General features: G+C 41.2%; 1 protein-coding gene across 2 annotated transcripts; it reads left to right on the plus strand.

The window, feature by feature from the left end:
• Window positions 1–300: 300 nt before the first annotated feature.
• On the plus strand, window positions 301–7,505 carry myadmb (myeloid associated differentiation marker b). Of its 2 annotated transcripts, none has more exons than XM_056392280.1 (2): window positions 301–451; window positions 4,865–7,505. In XM_056392280.1, the coding sequence occupies exon 2, from the start codon at window positions 4,973–4,975 to the stop codon at window positions 5,852–5,854; it is 882 nt and encodes a 293-aa protein (XP_056248255.1). In that variant the 5' UTR covers window positions 301–451; window positions 4,865–4,972; the 3' UTR covers window positions 5,855–7,505. The 2 variants fall into 2 exon arrangements, with proteins under 2 accessions (XP_056248255.1, XP_056248256.1); XM_056392281.1 differs by having other exon boundaries at window positions 320–499.
• Window positions 7,506–10,874: the final 3,369 nt, after the last annotated feature.

The raw sequence follows: 10,874 nt of genomic DNA on the forward strand, positions 1-10,874 counted from the left end.
AAATAAATAAACAGACTTACACGCAAATCTCCATTAACAGCACAACACAGAGAAGGGGGGATTCAAGAGAAATACAGGAGAGATATAATTGTTAAGAGATATAAAAATATCAATTTAACTTTAGATTTATTTCCACGACGCAGCCAGCCAGGTAACATGTGCAAAACTAATCCAGAAATGTCATTTTAAAGAAGGATAAACCTCTGCTGCACTACACTGGGTGTGTTTAGCAGCAGAGAGGAGGAGGAGGAGGAGGAGGAGGAGGAGGAATTCACACAGATGTGAATAACGATGCAGACATTTGATGCCTAATTTGGTTCGCTGGGCGGGGAGCTGCTCCCCTGAGCTGCTAGTAAATTCAGTCAGGGAGCTGAGGAGGTGCAAACTACGACTCCCTTCTCTCTCTGGACCGACCTGGAGAACAGAGAACAGCAGCAGAAGAGCTCACGAGGTAATAACCAACTTTCAGATTAAACCGATGTGATGCGGTGATTTCACGGTAAGGGAAAGTGTCCTACTGCAAGCTTGGGCAGAGGAAAGGGTTTCTTCAGCTGCAACTTGTTGCCCCTTTTTTTTGCCTTTTGGGAAAAGTATGATAACCTTCTGTCAGCAGCTATAGAGTGCTTTTATTTGATTTGATTTGATTTGATTTGATTTCTGTACAGTTCTTCACAGATTAAAGAAAGAGCCTTTCCTCTGACATCGTTGAGTTCACACTTGGAAAGGTGCCTATTTAAAAAAAAAAACCCAGTTGAGAGTTTAGTTGAGAACTAAATTAAGTTTTAAAGGACTTTAATTTGCTTTTTATTGAGTTTATAGCAACTTTATTTTATAAAATTTTTAGGAATTTCTATTGTAATATTTTTAGGGTGTGTAACTTTGTTTTCACAAGTTGATTTTCTTGACAGTATCTTTGACAAAATGTATTGCCCAGTCATATGTCTGTTTGTTTTTGTGTCAGTTTGTGTTTTGGGCTGTAGTGTAGTGTGGTGGGAGCAGGGTGCGGCAGGCGGCACACCCACCCTGACTGTCAATGAATGAACCTTTGCATTAACCTAAAACACAACTAGTAGTTTATGGAGGACTTTTACTCTCCTTTTTGGGCCTTGTGGCTATTGTGATTCACTTGCCTGAATTATCAAGATACTGATTGTACTTCATTTAAATGAGCAACTGTTGCCAAGTTCCCCTCTCCCTCGAGAAGATGTGGTGAGTCAATCTGCCTTGCAAAAAGGGCGATGACCCTTTAAGAAATGATCAGTGTGTGTTTCATCATAGACATTTAGTATCTCATGGTGGTGTCAAAGTTGTTTCACATTGTTCTCTGGGCCGACAAGAATGGTATTCTGTGGGAAAATCCTGAATATTTGAGATTTTTTCGGTTTGAAAAGGTTAAAAAAATGGGTGATAATGGTGTCTTTTTCCTCACCCTCCGAAAACCCACAATGGTTGCACCTTAATAAACTAATATACTTCTATTAAGCTGTTACTTACACATACATACATACACAAACGTTGGGATGGTTTGCCAACAGAGCTCGTCTTGTTGTCTTGTGCTGTGACCCACGGATTCCCTGTAAGTGGATTATGGCTGAAATTGAGTTTGTGATGTTGTGTCATGACAACCAAACAAGCAGCGCTCATGACCTCTCAGCCTGAGACAAACACTTGTTTCCTGAACGTCTGTCCTTATGATGCATACGTGTGTGTGTGTGTGTGTGTGTGTGTGTGTGTGTTTGTGTGTGTGTGCGCGTGTGTGTGTAGAAACACACTCCCCTGCTGTTTGAGTGACTGTGTGGAGGAGCGTAATGGTATCACATCCTGTTTGCTGTCCTGTTGCAAGCCTGATGGGTGAACCTATTTTCAGCACCTCTTCCATTTGGGGAAGTGCCCCTGTTTGCATGATCCTGTCGTGTTTTCCATGCTGTGCTGCGTAAAGACACTTTTTTCCACACGGAGCTCTTGTTTCTTTTTCTTTTCTTTTTTTTTCTCTCATTTGCCATTTTCCTCTCCCATTTCTTTCCTGACTTGATTCCATAAGCAGCAAAGTTATGGCGGCAGGAGTGGCCCGATTGATTTTTCCATTACGACCCTCTGTATACGTTTATTTTGAGTGGTTTACACGAGGTATAATTGGTACCTTGACTTTAAAGCTGGAGTGGGGGTATTGAGCTGAGAGGGACAACTGATGGAAAAAAGAGGGCGTAGCCACCGAATGAGACTATGAGGAGCGAAGGAAGGAAAGGAAAAGAGAGGAGAGGAAAGGAAAGGACCTGGCAAATATGACAAAGTTACCAGTTGTTCAGCAGCAGCCAGACTGTAGCACATCTGGAACACATCAGTAAGTTGGAAAATCTTACAAGAAGGGGGGGGGGGGGGGGGGGGGGGGGTGAAAGAGAGGGGCCCGGCGGTGACTCATTCTTTTGCTATTCCACTCCATCACTGTGTTTAAACTATGTGTTCTTCTGTGGCCGAGGCACAGGGCTTCCCCCGTGTCCCTCCCTCTTTTCACCCCCACCCCACCCCTCCCACTCACCAACTTTCACCTACCCTCCCTCTTGGCTTCAAGTGAGTCATCCTGCAGGATTTCTTTTTCCATTTCTGTCTCTTTTTGCCTCTTTCTTTTACATTCATAACTCGCCACTGTTCAGCTTTTCCCTCTGCCCAGCCCCAACTGTTTCATAGGTGTTTAATGGGACTAATGTAAACATGCCTTTTCTCCTTGTTTATAATTGCCTCTCTGTGTAAACTGGGAACATGCAGTGCAGCACTTGTGAAACCAAGTGCCAAGTGGGCGATGGGTGTCAGAGGGGACAGAAGGGAGGACGACCAATGGGGTCAGAGTGTTTCTTCACTGTAAAAACTTCTCTCTTGACTCGTTGCTTTGCTGAGAGACTCCACAACATATCAGCTGGCTTCAAGACAGGAGTAGTAGTCTATATAAGAGTATACTTATGTAGACGCCATTATACTCCAACATACAAAACAAATCCTTCATAGAGGAGCAAGAGTAAATGTTGTACTGTGTTAATGAAAGAAGCATCATTACATCACAGAGTTGTCAGTGCAGCTGCGGAAAGGGTTGCGGTTTGAGTATCTTTTTTTCTAAACTGGAAATACCCTTCACTGCCTTGCTTTGGGCAGCTGAGTGTAACCATTCACACCTGATTGCTCACCTCCGGGGCTTGTTGAAAACATGACGTTATCTATAATTTTCAGAAAGGGTGTTATGTGGTCTGAAGTTGAGTTAGGCACCATTTTGTCAGATTTTTAGCAGCCACAAAAAAAAAAAACCCAACTTTGAGAGAGGAGTGAATTAAATCGAGCAACTAACAACAAAGTGTTTCATCCTGATCGACATTTGTCAGTCAAGCAAAGACAGAGCCAACCAAAGCTAGCGGTAAAATATAATATAATATTTTGATAATGCACTAATCATTTAAGTAATTTAGGTGTTTGGTTTCATCTTCACAAGTGTGAGGATTTGATGTCGAGGCCTAGCTAAAACATGTCCCCACGTGAGCTTTAAACTGAGACTGTGTGACTGTTGGAAGAAGAAATTGCTCATTCATTCGCTTGCAAAATGAAAAGTTGTATTCATGGGTAATAAAACAAACCATTGCTCTATGCAATATATTCAAGGGTTTTATTGCTACACCCTTGTGACCAGTAGCTTATCTGACTATTGTTGGCAAACTTAAGTTAATTTAATTTAAAATACTGCTGTATAACTCTATAACACTTCTATACTTGTGCTATTGTTACACCATGTCTAAGCGTTTACCATTGTCCTGAAATTGTCAATTGTGGCTATTGTGGTCACTTTTTATACTGAAACAACCATTTTCAAAATTGTAAGTAAGTCTACTCCAATAAATCAATGTACAATCTAAATGTAAAAAAAAAATTGCAAAAGAATACATCACATATACATTAATACATAATTTTGTTGTAAGTGCAAACCCTAACCCAGACCTAATGGCACCGTAGAAGTATTCTTTCTTTAAAGTCAATGAAAATGTGGTTTCAAACCTTAAGTATTTCTCTATAACCTTAAATATTCATGACTAAATAAGCAATAATTGAACCACTGGAATAAGACATTCAAAGTATTGAGTAGTAATTCATTGATTGGTGTTATGAAGTACATACCATCACTTTCCTCTTATGTGAAATAAAAAAAAAAAACTGCTTTAACTTTGGTAGAAAAAATTCTGTTCTCATAGAATCGCATCACTTACAGGAAGAAGCCGAATGAGAAAACACGTTGTCAGGGCCTTTAAGACGCAGTTTCCATTAGCAAAGTCCAGAATTCACATTCAGAGGCCTTTTTAAGATTTCAGATCTTCTCGCAGTGTAGATGAGTTGGAACAAGTGAGGAGGGTCATGTTTGGAGCGCGATGACAGACACGATGTGGGGTCGGTGGAGGTTGCGGCGCCACGCCCGTCACCGAGGACATGGCCATGTAGGAATGTCAGGGTGAAACAGGCTGCACTAAGCGCAGGAATGCTGTTGAGAAAGCAGTCTGGAGTTTGATGGGACCCGAAAGGACCAGAGAAAAAAGACAGAGTGTTTACCAGATGATTTGACCAGATGTAAATGTGCTGTGACGCGTGTGACCACAGTGCAGTCATTATTTGTGGTTTGAAATTGTGTTTTCATGGTTTCGCTTGTATCAACCATTCATAAAACTACAATAACAGCATTGTGTGTCTAAGCAAGTGGTATGTAGGAGTGTACTGCCTGTTTAAGGAGAATTGAAAGCTGTTGCCCTCATGTGGTCGTATCTCGTACTTCATCTAAAGGTCAGAAAAGATTACATAAAACCCTGCTAATACTTTTTATTGTCTTTTCTTCTTGCAGTTCTGTCTGTCTGAGCGGCTGATGGTAAAAATCTGAGGAAGTGACTCCCAAAAGAAAATAAAGAAAAGAGCCATCACCCTTCTCTCATCGCCCACTACATCTCCCACCATGGCTATAGTCCTCCACTCCAGCCCTCTCCTATGGACACGGTTGGCAGCCCTGGTCTTCTCCTGTGTGGCCTTCTCCGTGGCCGTGCATGGTGGCAGATTGTACCATGGCACCGGAGACTGGTGCATCTTCTGCTGGGCCTTCAGCTTCGCCGGAACTGTGCTCATCCTCCTGGTGGAGCTGTTCGGCCTTCAGACCAGAGCCCCCGTCTCGTGGAAGAACTTCCCTATCACGTTCGCCTGCTATGCTGCCCTGCTCTGCCTGTCCGCCTCCATCATCTTCCCCCTCTACTTCCTCAAGGGGTCCACAGGCCCGAGTGAGGTCCGTAACTACCGCATCGTGTCAACTGTCTTCTCCTGCCTGGCCACCATCGCCTACATAAGCGAGGTGAGCATCAGTAAGGCGCGTCCAGGCGAGGTGGCCGGCTACATGGCCACAGCCCCAGGCCTGCTGAAAGTCTGCGAGACCTTTGTGGCCTGCATCATCTTTGTCTTCATCAGCGACCCCGTGCTCTACGACCGTCACGATGCACTCAAGTACTGCATGTCCGTCTACTGCATCTGCTTCATCCTGTCAGCGGCCATCATCCTGCTCTGCATAGGCGAGTGCACCGGCTGCCTCCCTTTCCCGTTTGCCCGCTTCCTGTCTGCCTATGCCCTGCTGGCTGTGGTCCTCTATCTGTCGGCGACCATCATCTGGCCCATCTTCAACTTTGACCCCAAGCACGGCGGAACAAAACAAAGGCCGTCCGGTTGCAGCAGCACCCAGGGGCTGTGTGTGTGGGATAAGCTCATGGCGGTGGCCGTGCTCACCGCTCTGAACTTCCTCCTCTACCTGGCCGACCTGATCTACTCCACACGCCTGGTGTTTGTCAGTGCTTGAGGGAAGAGGACGGATGTTAGGCCAGCAGTATGCTCCAAATAAAATTCAATATGGCATGTTTTTAAAGGCTGTCAAACTGGTGCCAAATACGTTGTTGTGAGCAGATGCGGGTGTACTCACTGTGTCTGTTTGTGTAATGGTTTCCACACCGGTTCGAGGAGCTTGTCTGTCGTGATCACGGTCACTCTGTTTGAAATTTCCTCTGAAAATAAGATTGTAATTTTTTTTTATTTTTGTTTTAATTTTGCTATAGTTCTGGTAGAACAAAATAGTAAGAATACAATAAGAGGCCATTTTCAGGCCTTTTCAAAGTCCATCCAGCCAACCTGAATCATCAAATCCAACTTATGCTTTTTTTGGTCCCAAACCTGCCAGATTTGATTTTGTGTGAAGTATACTGCCAGCCTTAGGACCTTAGAGAGAGAGAATGGGGAGAGAAGAGGAAGAGGTTGAGGTCAATGGCTATGTTTACACGTACAACAATATTCCCCTTTAATTAGTGAGGCCCCACGTGTTGGAGCATGTAAATGTCAAACATTGCTTCCAGTGACCTGTATAGACTCTTATCTTGATTATGAGAGACCTGAATGTGATTGCTGGAACATGCTGATATAAGCCAAAAATGTCAAAGTCCTGTGCCCATCATAAGACTTAAAATACGCAATTATTTCATGTATACAGGGATGTTTGGGATGTCTGGATATGAGTAAGCTTTTAACAGAATCTCCCGAACATGACTCTGACAAAGATACAAGCTAACAGCCAGAATACAGTGTGCATGTAAACATAGTCCGTGATGACACATGATGAAAAACCAAAGTAAATGGCGGCTTATTATAATGTTTTTGTATGATTTTTTTTTTTGCATAATGTATATGTCAATGCTCTGCCTTAAGTTTGTTTTAAATTTGAGTCCACTTATAAAAAAAACTGCCGAGCAGCATTTCTCATCTAAACTGCTAATGGATGAAATATAGAAAAAAAGAAAAATTCAATACTAGCAAGCCAAGAAAATATTTAGACAATTGGAAATCCAAGAGTTCAAAGAAAGGTGTTTTTTTTGATGGTTTCATTTTCCCGGAACCGGTTCGCAATGCAGCTGTTTGGGTTGTGTCCTTCATCTGCTCCAGTGTTTTGAGACTTGAAGTAGTGCAAAAATTGTTTATGTGATATTAAGATGAATGCTATAGGCTAGCTTTCTGCTCCTGTTATGAGATATTTGTATCTGTATCTGCAAGCTACAATCATATAGCAAGAATATATATGTGGAAAGAACATAAGCAAGATGGTGGATGTAAAAAACAAGTATGGTTAAAGTGCACTTAATATTAGTATTTCCTGTGTGTTTAAAGTCTTGGTGTCCCTGGATATCAAAGCATCCATTAACACAAAACTCACACCACTAAATTTACACACTTTGTTGATTGGGTCTATTGGTTTTGTACTGCTGTAAAAAAAGGAAAAAAAAAGAAAAAAAAAGAAAAGAAAGATCTGAGAAAGAGACCAAAGAAGATGGGTCTCTCTCTCTCTAGATGTTGTTATATTCTCTAACTTTTTTATATTTCACTGTTCATGTTTTAAGTGTGCTTACCACATCAGTGTTTTAGGAAAGGATAACCCAGGGTTTCAATAAAACCACATGGTAAACAGATGTGTGTATGTGTGTCATTGCATTATTTTAAATGTGTCACATGATCAACTTTAATAAACTTTCTTTTTAGTTTTTAACCACAGTTGGGGTGTGGCTGGAGGTATGCTGGTCCGTCCACCACTTTGGTATGGACTCAAATACCTCAACAACTATTGAATGGATTTTAATTTGTCAAATACTTTAGTTCATGACCAAATATGGACATTGACTTTCCCATCACGAATATTAGCATGCTACCAAGCTAAACTAAGACAGTGATCATGCTAAAGATTACCTGCTGAACATTAGCATGTTAGCATTATCATTGTTGGCATGCTGGACACCTTGAGAGCTGAAAATGAATATAAAACATCATTGATTTAAAAAAAACAAAAACACACACACTATAGTCTGAGTCACTGACACTGTGGAGGCAGTTAGTCTCGAACACCTGCTGCCCATGAGCCTGCTTTGTGGCTCTCAGCTCATTGGCTAATGCCCCTGCATGGTCCTAGAGTCCCGCTTTCCGCAAAATGATGCAAAGATGCTGTATTTTAAATATATATACTGAAGTAAACTATTGATGGTTATATAAAAAAAAGCTTGTGGTTGCTGATACCTCTGAGGATCAACACCATTTGGCAGCTTTGTGGAGCTTTCAGCCACTTTAACTCGCTGTTTTGGTTCTCAAGAGACGCAAAACTGAAACAGAACCTCTTTGTCAAAACCACCAGCTGCCAACACAACGCTAACTGTACACTACTACCTGCTCAGCACCACTGAGCCTATCTGACAATAGAGATTTGAAAACTGTCAAACAAAATAGAGCAAGCTGATTGTTTGAAAGTAACCTGACTGTAAATCAGCATCTCCTCAGTGCATCCCTATTTATACTCCACCGATTACTTTATCTCTCGTCACATTTTTTACTTTCCTCACCTCCTCCTCCCTGCCCATTTCAGTCACTTATAAATCTATGGCCAGGAAAAACGACGCCCAGTTCTGACACAATGACATGTCATGAAGTTTATTTTGTTTAAGGAAGGGTTGTCCCTTTCAGGCTTGGGAATGTGGCCACTACAATAGCTGCTGGCAAGTTAGGAGTTAGTGTCCCTGGAAAACATGGCAGGAACATCATAACTCAACTTCATAAGTATCCATGTGCAAAGAGTGGCGGAGGAAGTATTCAGGTCTGTTACTTCAGTAAAAGCAATAATACCACACAAATTAATATAAGCACGCAAATATATTCAGGAATATTTATTGATACTTAAAGTGTCAAAAGTACTAGTTGGTTGAGACTGAGATCATTTGAACTGTTTTCTATGAGATTGCAACTAATGATCATTTGTAATATGGATTAACCTGCTGATAATTTTTCAATTAACTGATTGTTTGTTTGGTTTGTAAAAATTCAGAAAATAGTCAGAAGTGCCCAGATCCCAAAGTGACCCCTTCATAATGCCTGTTTTGTTTCCAAACCTCAAAATTACAAAAAAAAAAAAAAAAAACCTAAATTATTGAAACAATTAAAAAGAAAAGCAACAAATCCTCTCATTTGAAAGATGATTTCAGATCTACTTGTATTCACTGTTTGGTATCATTTAGTGTCATATTTTATAATCTAACCCACTTTTTGAATGTAAAAATCTTAATCTGATAATGAGAAAATTGTGCTCAAGTAGTTCCACAGTGGGATTTGAGGTTGAGAATTAAAGTTATTTATACTCTGGCATAGATCTTTTCATTATCTTCAATTTTCTTTTTTTTCCAAAATGTGTGTTGGAAATCCATCTTTTTGATCTGACAGGTGCATGTAGATTATACATAGAAAGTGACTTTAATTAAAAGTTTATCATAAACGTATGTCTGTAGGTTTGTCAGTTTTTAATCACGCTATGCTGGGGTGCTGCAGGCTCAGCCTCAAGACTTTTATTGTGAAAGCAGTACGGCCCAAATGATTCTTAATTGTCCCGATCACTTCATAAGGAGTTCGACGTCCTTTCTTCAGCAAAATGTTATTTAAATGTCTATGGTGGCTCATCTGTGTGCATTTTAACTTATGCATTACTTAAAACATGTGATATAATATAATATAAAGCCCTGGATCTAAAATGCTACAGCTGATTTAAGATCGACTCCCAGCTTTTTCCCTTAACCATCCTCCTTCTTTCTTATCTCCTTGGCCACTTAAACTTTGGCGAGATTCAATCTCTGCTGGCATGAGGTTCGCCTGACTGTTTTTGTTTTTTTTACACCATCTCCCATAAGCGTCGCTGCTGTCATGTTCATGCAGTGAAAAGTGCTGTGGGGAGAGGTCTTCCTACTCTCCTTAAGTAACTAAATTAATTCTTGGCCTTCCCACTCTGACCCATAAAAAGAACAAAGAGTTTAAGTCATCAGCACTACAATAGCTTGATACAATCTCAAATGAAAGAGGCCACAGAAAGAGCTCTGTCTCGAACACAGTATCGTGTTTCCACTCTTAAAGCGGATGTGTTGTTCTCAACGCAGCCAAGAGTAAAATCTGGAACAACAAGCCCTTGAATGACAATACAAAACATACAACTAATGAAAATAGACACACAGATGTGCCGAGCGCCTGACAAGGTCAAACAGTCATGTCTCCGCCAGGCTCATGTGTCCTCACCTTCCTACGGAAACAGCCTGAAGCTGTCTGCTTGGCCTGAGTCTGATTTCTAACCTCATCTCTTTCCAAACCGTGAGTCTCAATGGCAAACAGCTGTGCAAGCTGTTTGTGAGTAACAAGTGAAGTAGTTTCGTTGGGGTGTTCCCTAATATTCTCATCTTATTTCAACACATTTGTGTCCTTTCAACCTCACATTCACCCTTGACTGTGTTGCAAATTTGCTGCTTCCAGTAGAATATACCAATGCATACGTGTTTTAAAGAGGAACTCCGCCACTTCTACACGTAAAGGCCAGTTTATTCATCATGGGGAGAACTGATGAGTTTGTAAGGTATCAAGTTGTGGTTTTGCTGGAGGGTCATGTGCTGGACTATTTCTTGTCTGGGTTCAGTGACATTCAGGAGTTTCTGCTTGTTGTCTGCCCACCCCACCCCACCACGATGACTACTCCCGGCTAAGAAATAGTCCCACACATGACCCCTGATAAAACCATAACTCACATTTTGGTTTTTACATATTAAACAAACAAGATATAATGTGGTATCTAGGGAGTTTGAGAGGTACTGGAAAATGGATTTTGCTTCCTTTAGTCAGAGCCAGGCTAGTTATTTCCCTCTGTTTTCAGTGTTTATATTAAGCATGGGAGTGCTATCAATCATCTCTAGCTACTGATTTAACGCTCAGCAAGAGAAAATGTTGTACTGTTGCTTTAAACCTGTCTCTAGTGAAATAATCAGGTA

This window comes from Seriola aureovittata, chromosome 12 (assembly GCF_021018895.1).
Source record: "Seriola aureovittata isolate HTS-2021-v1 ecotype China chromosome 12, ASM2101889v1, whole genome shotgun sequence".
Lineage (NCBI taxonomy): Eukaryota > Metazoa > Chordata > Actinopteri > Carangiformes > Carangidae > Seriola > Seriola aureovittata.

Coding starts and splice junctions, on each gene's coding strand:
- myadmb (XM_056392280.1), top strand. CDS start 4,973: ATGGCTATAGTCCTCCACTCCAGCCCTCTCCTATGGACACGGTTGGCA.